The 14453-nt window shown below is 44.3% G+C and overlaps 1 protein-coding gene across 1 annotated transcript in view; it reads right to left on the bottom strand.

Annotated features, from left to right (window-relative positions):
- Window positions 1-503: 503 nt before the first annotated feature.
- LOC119406845 (copine-8) overlaps window positions 504-14453 on the bottom strand; it is a 28271-nt gene continuing 14321 nt past the window's right edge. Inside the window, exons 8-14 of the mRNA XM_037673591.2 lie at window positions 12742-12992; window positions 12239-12314; window positions 11302-11355; window positions 11180-11241; window positions 7338-7694; window positions 6808-6968; window positions 504-2502 (exon numbers count right to left, since the gene is read on the bottom strand). Of these exons, the coding sequence (XP_037529519.1) occupies window positions 2264-2502; window positions 6808-6968; window positions 7338-7694; window positions 11180-11241; window positions 11302-11355; window positions 12239-12314; window positions 12742-12992 (1200 nt within the window). The 3' untranslated portion in view covers window positions 504-2263. The remainder of the gene's footprint in view (window positions 2503-6807; window positions 6969-7337; window positions 7695-11179; window positions 11242-11301; window positions 11356-12238; window positions 12315-12741; window positions 12993-14453) is intronic.

Genomic DNA, 14453 nt, shown 5'->3' with positions numbered 1-14453 from the left:
CATGCGGCACATAATTTCATATGCTGCATTTCACTCACTTCCATGGCCTAAAACTCGAATCTGATAGCACTTTAAATGTTCAGGCAAGATCAGTATACTGTTCCAAGCACTGATACTGAAAAACAACATCAACAAGTTTGTTGCATAAAAATTTCAAGTCTGAAGCTTGTAAGAACAAACAAAGAACTGAGAGTGGCTCAGTGGATAATGGAAGCATGAAAAAGTGTACTGACAAGGAGTGCTTAACTGGCAGAAATTTCGAATTAAGCATGAAATATAACAATGCCATTGTATCAACTTTTCTGCTCTTCCGCTGCCCAAGCAAGGACAAAAATGACATTCGGAAATAAGGTGCGCTGTGGTCAGCTGAAATGTGGAAAGCAGCAGGAAAAATGAAGTGATAAACAAGAGCATGAAAGGCAGTGCTCAGCTTTTCTAAAGGTCAGGCCACCCAATGATGAGAAATTGTATAAGCGGCTGCGAAATAGTCGAAGAATATACCCCTATATGATATATGTGTAAAATGTACTGTAGAGAGGTACCGTGCCTATGAAAATGACCAGTGGTCCACAGATGAAGCCTCCCAAATGCTGTGCTGACACTGGGTCTCAAAACTGGATGCTAGCAAAACAGCATCCACGCGCACGAGTGCTAGGAAGAAATTGAAATGCTGATGAGTGCTAGAGAAGACGAAAGACACTATGCCGATACTGCTCGAAAAGCGTTCCAGTGACAACCTACAATAAAACGCAATGTTTACACATCACTTAGACAACTCCCAAAGGAATATTTTGAATATTCTGTGTGAATATTTTGAGCTGGTTTTTAAAAATTTATGAATGTGCAACATCATTGATGCAGCTCAAATACCAAAAGTGCAATGTAACCAAGCTTGTGACATAACAGAGCATTTCCAACAGGCACTACTTCGTTATACTGAGGTCTTATACAGCTATAAGATATCTAAAAATGTGTTTTTTTTTTCTAAGCTAATCGTTAAGAGTTAACGTACCTTTGCAAACTGAAGTGACCACAGGGTAACGCGCAGGGCATTGGGTAAATAATCCCAACACATACAGAAGGCAGGAATGACTGCACGACTATATATCAGACGTGTAGCCAGACATTTATTTCAGGAGGGGGAGGTCGACCCCCCTTATGTATGTTTATGTCTGTGGACATGCTTGTATGCAGGCATGTATATATATATATATAAAGAATGTTTGAAATGTTAGGGTGGGAGGGCTCCATCAGTGGCATAGCCAGAAGCTCCCCTTGACATGGCCAGCGGCTACATATCGGTGTAGACGAGCTACACAGAAACATGGCATTCCTAATATCTTCATGTTAGAAAATTCAGCTTTAACCTGGGGAAAATCTGATTGTATAGTAGTGGGAGCTATTTTGTGGAAAGCTGGGAGATGTGGCCATTACATAATTACAGTCATAACATGAGTGAAAGTGTTTAAAAAACATTTGTAAAACATAAAATTGTGCAGATTTGTTAACAATTACCCAAACACACATAGTACATGCAGGTTACTCACAACTTCTACAATTCTTGCTTAAATAAAGGGTTGAACTTACGATCCAAATGTCAATAATTAAATTCAACATCATGCCACTGTGTTAACCACATGAAGCAGTGAAAGCAAAAGTATGTACAATATACAAAACACAGAGGTTGATAATTTAACACTTCAGTGGTTGGCAGCATAATGCATTCCAAACTTCTTCACAATATGTTGAGTTGACAAACCTCCAAATTTTTGCACTCACCCCAAATGTACAGTAACCTCCCTGACACGTTTGCTCAAGTTCTTGAGAGGCATTTCTTCATAATAATGATAATAATTGGCGGGGTTCAACATCCCAAAACCACAATATGATTATGAGAGGCGCCGTAGTGGAGGGCTCCGGAAATTTCGACCACCTGGGGTTCTTTAACGTGCATCTAAATATAAGCACACGGGCCTCGAGCATTTTCGACTCCATCGAAAATGCGGCCGCCGCAGTCAGGATTCGATCCCGCGACCTGCGGGTCAGCAGCACCGTAACCACTAGACCACCATGGCAGGTCGTAGCATCTCTTATGAATAACACAGCTTGACCCTCAGATTTTCAATGTGTACCAGGTTATCTTGGTTCCGGACCCTGTCAAACCAATCATAACAACAGAGCCTGTACCGGTGCAGACTTTGTTCCTCTTTGAGAAAAGTAATAGTTTCTTTTTGCAGCATTGACACCCTGAATACGAGCACGTTTAGGTTACAGGGGTAGCATTGTCCGGCTGTACAGGCTTTATGTTGTGTTTGTACATGTAGGAAGTGACCTGCACAGGGACCTCAGCCAGCACCTCCTTGGCGAGCCGCATTTGCTTGCTCTGCCAGGTGCCGGCACCTTGAAGGAACTTGTTCAAGGGCACAAACTGGACGATGTCTCGTTCAGACCGGTGGCCACCGGAGCTCAACTGTACATCATCTCCATCCAGGACTTCCATGGCTGGAAACAACGACGACTCGCATTATCCTCTGCTCAACTCAGCTAGATTATCATGCATGTCGTGCAAGAAGACAGTTATACGAAGAAGCCCACACAGTGCAGGCGGAAGGTGAGATATCGTGACCATGTACTATCACGAATGGATCAAAAATGAAAGCAGTGGAAGAATACCAGAAAACTGCACAACTACATAGTATTCAGTCACCAAAGACAATGTGGTGAAAGTGAAAACAACATTCTTGGCTTGACCTTGTTTATGTGTTACTATTCTGCGATACACATTTTTCAAGCAATCCCAGAGCACCCAACAGGAGCGCGAACACTATGGGAAAAGTATGTACGCCGAGCAATTGCTTGCTGCTCATTCGAAAAGAACACGTTGCCGCATATTGAGTATTCTTATATCGTAAAATACTACATATATCTGAACATATCTGCATGTATCTCCACGCGTGAAATGTGAAAGGCCTATACCGATACCGTCAAGGCCGATACCGTCAAGACGTACTCTTGAGAGCAGTATAAACTGTAACACAGATTTCACGTTTATTCAACAATTACTTGTAATGTACTGATATGAATGTGACATACTGAATTGCCAGAGATACCTTTCCACTTTAGCATTTGGTCTCATGAATAGAGGCCAGATTTTCAGGCATTAAAAAAGCTCATTTTAGGTGCCAAAAATACTAGGTAGGCAAAACAACATTTTAGGCTTCAAAATCTTAAATATAGGCACAATAAATTTTCACATAAATTCAAATAATTTCAAACAAAGCCGTGCACGACCTCTACCTATGACAGGAAAACAAAAATGTTATTGATGGCACAAGGACGCCAACAGTTGAACGTAGCCGTGCAATTGTGCTTTCTCTCGCACAGCTCGCAGAAAACGGTCTCTCCCTTGTTCTGCACGGTGAGTCGAGTGTCCACTGCCAAATGAACAGTCCTGGGTGTCTTCTCGGCATTCTCGGCATGACTGAGAAGGGCACAGCAGGAGCAGGTAGCCAGATCGCTTGCAAGACTAGGAGGAAGGGATTCCTCCTATTGGCCAGGTCGAATCGTGTAGAGCCAATTTCTCCCCTGGCAGTGGACCACTGGCATAGACGGGGTGTTCACCCCCCCCCCCTGCATGTGTATATACAGTAAAAGCTCGTTAATTCAAACTTGGTTAATTCAAACTTACTGCTAATTCGAACTGACGCACTGGTCCCAGCACAGCCCTATGTATTTCTGTGGGGGAAAACTCCCGATAATTGAAACGCGTCGGTATCTACAACGGTTAATTCGAACTGGGAGCCCTCTAGCTTTTGTCCCTCCTCGCAGAAATCGGCCCAGAATGACCACCCAAATTACTCATAACTTTCATCTGTGTAAAACAAGTGTAGTGATTAATTTCCATGTATGATTTTGTGGTTGTAGATGTCGTCTGTCTGCTGCTGCTGCTGTATGGGTGGCACGGCCCAATCAGGCAATGTTTGCCTTTAGCCGTGTCCCCTTGGACAATTTCAATATTGTTCTATAAATAAACTAAGAAAGACAGACCTTAAATTTTGATTGCATTAACTGTGCCATGTAAATGAACGTGTTTTGGAGCACAAATAGCTTTGTATATTTTGGCATTAAGGCTTACTGCTCGTGTGAATGCAAGTCGCTGCTTGTTTCTGGCGTATCACTGACTGATCAATAAATTCTGTTTGCTGTTTGAGCATGAACTTAATTTACAAAATTACCTGCCACAAATGTGTAGTATCGCCTAATTTGTGGGACCGAGTCCCGAGGTGGCTTCTCTGGGTCCTCTCCGCACTGTGTGGCGCGATGTCTGTTCATTCTAGCGCCCGCCCGCTAATTCAAATTCCGCTTAATTTGAACAATTTTACAGTTCCCTTCGAGTTTGAATTAACGGGCTTTTACTGTATACACGCAGACATACAAACGGCCGCATGATATGGACTGCTCTCCACTGTTTCGCATTAGCCAACCGCTCGCCTCATGTGTCTGTGGCGGCGACTGCTCGCTGGCGTGTTCCACTTGATTGCTGCTGGCAATTGTTTCTGGGAGTTGGTTGAACTAGAGGACTAGGTTGAACCCCATAGTTCTGAACATGCAATATTGCGCGGTAACATGAACAACAGTCTCTTGAGGCCAAATAGTGTTAATATAAGCGCCAATTTTGGAAATAGGCATTTATAGGGTAAGCATTTAGGCACAAATGCCAAAAATAGGCATTTATAGGCACTATAGAAACACTATAAAAGCCCTTCTTAACCTCTGATTCACGCTCATATATCAAAGTGGTGCAATAGGAGCGCAAGGAACAAAATAGCATTTGCCTAAAATCCGGTCTCTAATGAACACCTTTGTGCTTGCCAACTATGTTTAGCCACTGTGGCCTTTATAAAAAGCAGAAGAAGAACATCGACCACAAAAGAATACGGAAAAGACGTTTAGGCTCCCCTGGCACAATAAAATCGAGGACATGTGACACAACATTTACGAAGTTTTTAAAATATGACGTAAGCAGCAGGTGTAGGTATGAGGAAGGGTTCCATCATTTCATTTCAGTGTATTATCTGTCATTTGTATAAGAGTGGATTCCAAGTGCTGTCATGAAAACAGAGTTTTCTCTTTTTCTAATATCATGGCATTATCCCGATCAACTTGATGGCTCAAGTTTTCTGCATGCTCTGCCAAGGCACTTGAAGATACCTTTTTCTTGACAAGATCTAAAACCCTAGACAATGCGCACTCTTCTAGTTTTTAACAGCCACCTTGTGCTCTCTAACCGTAATTTTAACTCATTTTCAGTTTAAATCCAACCTTTATTTTTACTGTCATGAAAGTAGAGGAACTAAACTACCGTAAAATGCCAAGCAAGTGCCCCCCCCCCTACGGTGAAGGATAATCCGACCAGATTTGGAGGGGGGTGCTTGCTTGGTCCCGGACCGAAATTCAAGATGGCGGTGGAGTGCCGCTAAAAATTTTTAAAATGCCAATCCATGTTTCTAATGAAATGCTTTACAGTAAAACATCGGTGATACGAATCTCGCGGGGTTACCAAAAATATTCGTATCATCCGAAATTCGTATCACCAGAAAACATGGAAAATTAGTACGCGACCAAAGAAAATTGGCATATGTTTTAATTCAGTGTTTCTCAAGGCCGCAGTGACATCATGAACAGCTCTAAATGATTGCCAGTAAAGTTCTTAGACGTCGACGATCATACTTGTACTCGTACATATACGGTGCATGCGCTTGTGTAATTAATGAATCAGGTGTGTTGTGCCCCGTGACCGCTAGTAGCCCCTTCCTATTCTTACTACGCTTTTCTGCATGACACCAGAGTACTGCAACGAAAGTGACTTAAGAAGCGCTTTGCACATGATAGATAGAGGCCAAGCTCCTTCGCAAAGACCGCCCGCTTCGTCTCTTTGGGTCTTCGTCTACCTTTAATGGGAATTCATGACGGACCCGCAGCCCAAGTTTCAGTCTTCTTTCATAGAACGTCTGATTGCGGGGACATGGCTTGCATCGACGTGGCAGGCACGTGTTAACACAGTACAAAGACGCTGCTGCCTCGAGCACAGGAGCACGCGTCAACGCGTCGGAAAAAGAAAGCGCGACATCAACGTCATCTGTAATCTAAACGCGAAGGCCCCTGAAGACCTCCAAGGTTCGTGCGCGCTATCTCGGAGGCAATGATGCACCGTTTATGGTCGCGCAGCGCGCATGCCTGCGCGTGACTGCCACGTCTTCCGCGACAGCGCGGGCAGCACTTGTTCGTACCTGTGCGCTAGTGTACGTTCGTATCAAACGTCGCGGGGTGCAAGTTGGTTCGCAACAACCGTACTCCAATACATTGCAGGCTAATGGACCTTGGCCGCTACCACAGAAAAATTCGTATCACCCCGAAATTCACACGAGCCGTGATCGTATCACCGAGGTTTTACTGTATTTATATACAGTTTTTATTCCCCCTCGTCACTGTCAAGCCATTGAAGCAGCGACCAGTTTGACCGATATACGACTGGCCACATGACAAGTGAATTTCATAAACAACATTAGATATGCATTCAGTGTACTCATTCTTGTGGTTCTGTTTACACAAGCGATGCTCGTCTTGAAAAAAAAAGTGGCCGCAGGGGAGGAGGGGGTGGGGGGGCCGCTTACTCAGTCACTGGCGCCTATTTCAGATCTCCCGAAAAAGGGAGGGGGGTGCTTGCTCGGCATTTTACGGTAGACAAAGAAGTAAAACCGAAAAATTTCAAGTAGCATCTCCCCTTTAAGTGACTCGCAAACCCACCTGAGAAGTCGGCATTGCCCACACCTATGATGATGATGGACATTGGCAGTGAAGAAGCCTGGACAATGGCCTCCCTTGTTTGTGGCATGTCGCTGATAACACCGTCAGTGATGATGAGCAGCACAAAATAGCTTTGGCCATCGCTATAACTTCTTGCAAACCTGAAATAGACAAGTGGAATATTATTCTTAGCAAATTGTAATGCCGATGCGCCCAGACATTGACCACAGCAAAACCGCATGGCACAACCAGGCTGCATTATTTACACGAGGTGCAATTTTTTTACTGCTTCTAATTAGCAAAAAAAATAGTGGGACAAATATTTTGGGATATGCACTTGCAAGTGCTCATACAGCCATGGGATGGAGAGAGCTAATGTGACTTCTGTGTTTGATACAAAAACTCTAAGTATGCCATTTGCAGGCAAGGGCATGCACATTGAGGCCCTCTTGATTATTATCACTCACACATGTTACAAATCAACAATGCAGACCTCTGCACATCTCTTATACGAGGGCAGCAACGCTCACTTTGCCACGTGGTTGATGACAGGCGAAAAATTGGTGGGGCCGTAGAGCTGAACGGACTGGAGGGTCCTCTGGTAGGCCTCCAGGACGCCCTGTATGCCCGCACAGTATGGGTCCGTGGCACTTCCGTTGAGGAAGAACTCATGCGACACACGCCCGTCGGGTGGCAGCCGTGCTCCGAAGCCCAGAGCAGGGAACATCTTGTCCGAGTCGTAGTCCTGGATGACCTCTCCCACTGCACGAATGGCCATTGCGTACGCATTGGGCCGCACTGGGTCCAGGAAGTGCAGGGAGGCGGGGTCTCGGGGGTCTCCGTTGGAGGCCGTGAAGTCGACCGCTACCGTGAAGTGCATCTGCAGGCTGCCCTCGGTGCCAAAAGCAGATTACGGAAAAACTGGAAACTCGGTACTTCGTGTACAAAGCACAAAGATGTACTTTGTACACAACAAGGTAGTAAAAAGTACTCTTTACACAACAAAGCATTGTGTACAATGTACTTTGTACTGGAAACAAGTGACATGAAAAAGTGAAGGTATGTGATGAACATTTGCATCAACAGAACCAGCAGGCGTGCATGATACAAAGAACATAATCTTTTTCTTGGGTTTTTGCAGCACTAAAAGCAGTGACCATAGCTGCTGGTAAAGGCCGGAAGCATGATACTGACCTAGATTAAGTCTTCTTATCTCTACAAGATCACTGTTTAAAGCTAGGGAAAAGACATCAAAGTAAAGATTTGACCAACCAGCCAAAAAGATTTGTGGTGGGCATTGATTCTGCAGTAGTAGTAGTAGTACTTTATTGCGCTAAAAAATAAAAATGAAAGGTTTTGGGTATTGCAACTGTCTAAGTTCTCAGTGGACCTGTCCCTCAGCCATCAGAAAGTTATGGGCTAAGAGAAAAGGCAGGGGAGAGAAAAGTTACGATAAAGCAGGCATAAAGAAAATGGCACAACTTAGGTGAAAAGGAGACATCGCTGAGTATAGAACATACAGATGATAATACATGACTAAAAAAAATTAAAATTTTGATGATCCAATCGAGATAATATGAATCAGAATGAAGATGGGATCACAAAATGGAGCATAGTTTGCAAAACTGATTTGCCCTAATTTTCTGAACTGATTTGAGAGAAAGAAAAATTTGGAGGAAACACTCGTCTTGTACATGACACAGTACAAATGTGGTTGGCTGTAGAACAACTGCAAGCTGGATAATGGCATGTGGAGATGTATGTAAAGAAATGTGCAGAGCATGATGTAGGGTGCTGCAAAATCATAATAATATTATTATAAATAAAATTCTGGAGTTTTACATGCTAAAAACACTATTTGATTATGAGGCCTGGTGCCGGAGCCTCAAGATTAAGTTTGGCCACCTGAAGTTCTTTGACTAAAAGAACGTCTGCATTTCACTTCGACAGAAATGTAATCACCACAGCCAAGACCAAAGCCATGACCTTTAGCTAAGCGGTGCAATCTTATAACCACTGGGCTGACACAGTGGGGTAGAGCAACGCTGGTGTTGCCACAGAGGTAACATTTGAACAAACCTGGGCATTAAGTTATTTTATGAAGAATGAAACATGTTGGTATGGCTTAGATTAATGATCAGACACCTTTGAGTATAATGACCCCAAATATAAAAAAACTCAAATGTGAAGGTCTCTTATGTTGTAATTCTTAATTCCTTTAAGACCGTTTTTATGCGCTCACAATGAACTGGTGGAGCGGTACGCATTTGCATCTTCAAGGGTGCTCAACTACTTGATCTGTCCACAACAATCGGACAGCAAGCACGAAGTTATCTTCCCCACAACTAGATGATACCAGCATATTGTCACGGGGTTGGACGTCGACGAAGGCAGAAGTCGGCATGTTGAAGATAAAACTTTATTTGGCCGGACTTGTGGCCGGGAAACGGAAAGTCAAACTACAGCAATACACACTGATAGCGGCGAACAGAGCGTCGGCCATCGATAAAACTGAACCGCGGCAAGGCGTGTCGGCATTTATACATGCGGCATCGAACATTCGAGCCTTCCTTATGCCACGTTAGTTCGAGAATGATCTCATCTGTTCGCGTTTGTGCACTCAAGCATAACAGATGATCCTAAAATAATCTCGAATGTTCTCAGACATTCTGGCATGGTTTGCGCAAGGCAGAAGCTACATGTGCTATGGGCCGGTAACAGAAAACATAGAAAGGAAGGAGCGTGTGTGGCAATATGATGAACTTATCTTCAGTCACTGCTTTCCTCTTTCAGCTGAGTTTAATATGCCACCCCATTAATTACCCTTGACTTAGCATTCAGTATGTTAAAGACTGCAGTACATTAGAGCACTGCACGGGCCGATTTTTCCGGCCCGGGCCCGGCCCGGCCCGAAAACGCCATGCTCCAGCCCGCCCGAGCCCGGCCCGGTGTTCTTAAATGTGGCCCGTACCCGGCCCGGGCCCGAAAGGTTTGGGCCCGGCCCGGCCCGGCCCGTTTCAGCTACTTATGCCTTGAGCATAAAGGAGACACTGTCCAACCTTCGGTGATTGTGAAGATACCTGCCGCACACCAGATATTATCTAGAGATTGTTTAAGGAACTTCTTTCAGTGTCAGGACTTTCACTGGTACTGTGTGTGTATACTTTCCGTTAATTACGCCCGTAACACTCTTGCGAAATAATTGCAGGGCAATATAAAATATAATTGGAGTCATAGCTGGCTGTTTCAGGTACGCACGCAGTGCTAACCACGCAATCTTATTTTTGCATTTCAAAGAAGGACTACAAAATACCTCCAGAAAGTGAAAAAAATAAACATGGCAGACATTTTTAGTTTGAGTCTACATAAACTGCATACGAGCTAGGGCTGTTGAGTAAAAGTAGCAAGTCTCCTGCAAACTTCATCTATTGCACAATGCAGTGAACAAAAAAACGTGCTCTAGCTGCTTCTGGGAGGAATACACCAGGCTGGGCAGCGTTACATATATTAAAGCTGTCGTGTTGACTCCTCGGCAGGAAACAGCACCCAACCTACATACGTTTTCGTGTTCGAAACAACAAGGTTCTTTGTCCTACCCTTCTTCCCCGAGTCACCGGCCGCCACTGCAGTGCCATAGATCTGTCAAAGCGAGGCACACTTAGCGAGCGAGCCACCGTCCTCGCTGTTCCCTGAAGGTGGCTGTCTCGTCGTCTTCGTGTGACCGCCTTCGATCTTTGAAAATGTTACGCCTTAAAGCAAGACCGGACTAAGGGCTTCCAAAACAACTGTCTATTAGAGTGCCGAAGTGAACACATCTTATATACACTAATCTAGGCACTTTATCGTTTCCTTACACGGTACCCAAGAACGTCTTTCACTCACTATAATGGCGGAAACTTATATTAGGCGTTTCTTGAAATTACGTGTAGCATACCGATGGATCAAAATTGTAGACGTCTTGTACTGTGTAATTTCTGTGCACGCCAATGCACTCCAGGTGGTTTAAATTACCCGGAGCCCTCAACGACGGCGTCTCATATAGCCTGATTCGCTTCGGGAAGTTAAACCCCACAAAACAACAAAAACAAAGCCAAACAACGTACACACGCAATTATACAGATATATACGTATGAGAACCGGGCTTAATACGGGCCTGGCTCAGGCCCGAGCCCGACCCGAGCCCGAAGATCACGGGCCCAAGCCTGGCCCGGGCCCGATCCAACAATCCCTTACCCGGCCCGGCCCGCGGGCCGGGTCGGGCCCGGGCCCGTGCAGTGCTCTACTGTACATTACACTTACATGCAACCGTTAAATGAGAAAGCACTGCATCTATGAGGTAATCAATCTTGCTCGTTAATCTAACAGCACTCACCCGCCACGAACATAATCCAGGAAAGTGGCTTGTTCTCGGATCGAAAAAGACACCAACTTCACCTGCAAGAACGTGATGCGCTTTAATGTACAAAAACTGTTCACCCCTTTGAGTCAACTCACCAACCCCGAGTTCTTGTAGCTTTTTTTCCTGGCCTGCTTGTTTTTATTGATCAGCTGTAACAGAGAATGCCCACACAAGAGAGTGTGTTTGAATTGGTCAAACAAAAAGCATTTTCTTAATTATAAATTATTCATTATGCACATAACTGTCCTACTTCATCATATATTGAGATAAACCTTCGATAATTTTCCACCAGCAATGTCAACTACTGGTGTAATTTAGTTTTAGAACGCTGCAGCACTTGACAAGATACACGCATTGCTCTGAGCGTGCACATCAGCAAACAAGATTGCAGGCATATGTGACTCCTTGTTTCATGCAACTGTATTCATACATAACTGTTCCATCAGTTGCGCTGTCATTACACACAGTTTTGATTTTTTTTTTTTTGGTGAAGCCTCATAAGTAAGTAAGTTTATATACATTGTACAAGAAGTCTCCTCCAACAGAGCTTACTGTCTGTTCTTAGAATTTTCTTCTTTCAAGTGCTGTGAAAGAAATAAATTAGCAACCAGCTTCCTCTGTGATTTCCGCACTTGTTTATAATTCTCAGACAGCCAGTTTTAATAGCGAGTGAGAACATGTTTCCTCGTTCCAAAAATGCATATACCAGCCATCCTAATAATTTTCACCAAGAAATAAACATTAACGGTGTGCCCTACATGAATGTCAAACACGGCATGTTGATGGTCACTTAGGTGAGTCATGAGTGTGCAAAATAATTTTCCAACTAGGTTTAATTTGTGAACTTTTGTTTAAAATGCCAAATCAATAAACCAACAATGCAAAGTTGTGGAAGACATTGAGAAATGACTAATAAAAGCACTTAAGCAACCTAGCTCTCATGTGGTCCTTTCTTCCACTGAAAAAAGAAAGCTTTCCTGCTTTAAAAATGGCACGAAATTTCTAATGCATGTATGGATGTACAGTAGGTACCTCGTAACAGTTTGCTGGGCCCGGCCCCTCAGAGAGGGTGCGCACGTTGGTGTGGAACTCCCCGATGAGGTCGTGGCTGCAAGGAGCACCAGCGCACTGAGTGGCATGGCCGAGAGCTAAGGGTGTGTTCCAACACTCACCGTAGACAGCGAAACAGACAGCTTTGCAAAGGATGCTTTACTGTCCAAATGATATGGCAGCTGAGCAAAATGCTTGGATTTCACCGGTATGGTCGTCTGTCCGCAAGTAGACGATTTCTTATGCGCTTAGTATAAGCTATGTGCAGTTTTTCGTATATTCGAGCACGAAGTAAGTCAGAGAAATAACAGTTCTGTTTGTTTTCCCTAGCTCTTTCTCGTTGACGTGAGGTGGTGTCACGTCGAACAGACGTTATCCAGATAGGTTCAATTACTTGAATGGCTGGGGCTTGATGCTGTCAGCGCAGACTGTGTACGATGCTGGCCAGAACTGGAACACACCCTAAATGCAGCAGCTAGACTTACCCTCCTCCCAAATCCCAGTCGTAACAGGCCACCCGTATGGTACGGTCATCGTCACCACCACTGAGCTGGCGCATCTGGATGGTAAACGGGCGCCACGTTGGGTTCAGGTTCTTCTTGACCACCTCAGTGCGGAACACGGCCGTGTAGCTGTTGTCCTCACTGACACGGTAGAACTCCAGGAAAGGGTCCGACTTGCCAAACCAGTCTTTCTTGTCCAACTTCTTTGCCTGCCAGTGCATGTCGATCACCCGCTGCACATACAAAAAGGAATGAAGGCATTTTTCCTAATGTCATTCTACCACCTGCAATTTGCATTGATGGCCAACAATGCCCAATGTTTACTATTTTTTAGAGCTATGCGAATAGCAAAACTTTGGGTGCAAAGCGAATTCGAATATTGAAGTGTGAGTGCGAATCGAATCAAATATTTCTCGAATATTTCTAGCATATCTTTTGAATACTTCGAAGCGAAATTGCAGAAAAAATGTTAGAGAGGATTCCTAAGCATATTCTTATGAGATAGCAACATGAAAGTGTTTCTTTTTGCTAAGTTGATGAAGCGCTGGCAGGGTGGTGTTTCATAGTTGTCTTATCAAGAATGAGGCAACATAGAGGCCGAATTGTATTTATGTACATGATTTGGTGCACCCAAAGTGTTGCCGACAACACTTCACACGTGATAGGCAAAGATGCCATTTCCTCAGCCTCTCCTCCTCTTTCAACTTCTGTGGAAGCCCAACTAATGTGGCGGACAAGGGTGTGCTCCCTTGAAGTCCGGAGTTCCAAATCTGCCTCGTAGACGTCGATATATAAGAACTAGGGGTGTGCGAATATTCGAAATTTCGAATATTTTTCGAATAGTGTTTGCTATTCGATTCGATTCGCACTGAAATTTTACTATTCGAACTATTCGAACTTCCCAAAGACAAATGCAGCCAACGTCCGATTGAAAGTGACCCCTTCAGATTTTCAATATGCTTCACCTCATTACACTCTCGTATTGCGGCAAAGCTGCCTTTCAAGCTCCGTTACGGTCGAACTTAGCCAAGAGACAAAGTCCGGTTGGAAGTGGTCCCTAGATTTTCAATATGCTTCACCTCATCACACCCCCGTACTGCGGCAAAGCTGCCTTTCAAGGTCCGTTACGGTCGAACTTAGCCAAGAGACAGTCAACGTCCACTTGGAAGTGGTCCCTAGATTTTCAATATGCTTCACCTCATCACACCCCCGTACTGCGGCAAAGCTGCCTTTCAAGCTCCGCTACGGTCGCAAATGTATTAACTCAAGAAAACGCTAGTTCCAACATGGAGATGAAAGATGTGGCAGAGTTGGGGGCTCAATTAATGCTGTTTTGGAGCTGAAATTTGGGCAGGAAGTCTGAAAAATCGGACGCCGAAGCTTTTTAGCATTCAAAATTTCAGATGTTTTTATATATCGACGTCTACGAGGCAGATTTGGAACTTCGGACTTGAAGGGAGCACACCCTTGTCCGCCACATCAGTTGGCCTTCCACAGAAGTTGAAAGAGAAGGAGAGGCTAAGGAAATGGCATCTCTGCCTATCACGTGTAAAGTGTTGTCGGCAACACTTTGGTTGCACCAAATCATGTACAAAAATACAATTCGGCCTCTACATTGCCTCATTCTTGATAAGAAAGACAACTACCGTATTTATTCGAATCTAAGCTGATGTTTTTTTCGAAAAAACGACTTG

Source organism: Rhipicephalus sanguineus, chromosome 10 (assembly GCF_013339695.2).
Source record: "Rhipicephalus sanguineus isolate Rsan-2018 chromosome 10, BIME_Rsan_1.4, whole genome shotgun sequence".
In the NCBI taxonomy this organism is placed as follows: Eukaryota; Metazoa; Arthropoda; class Arachnida; order Ixodida; family Ixodidae; genus Rhipicephalus; species Rhipicephalus sanguineus.
Note: the sequence above shows the minus strand (reverse complement) of the source record. Positions and strands in the feature narration are given on the sequence as shown.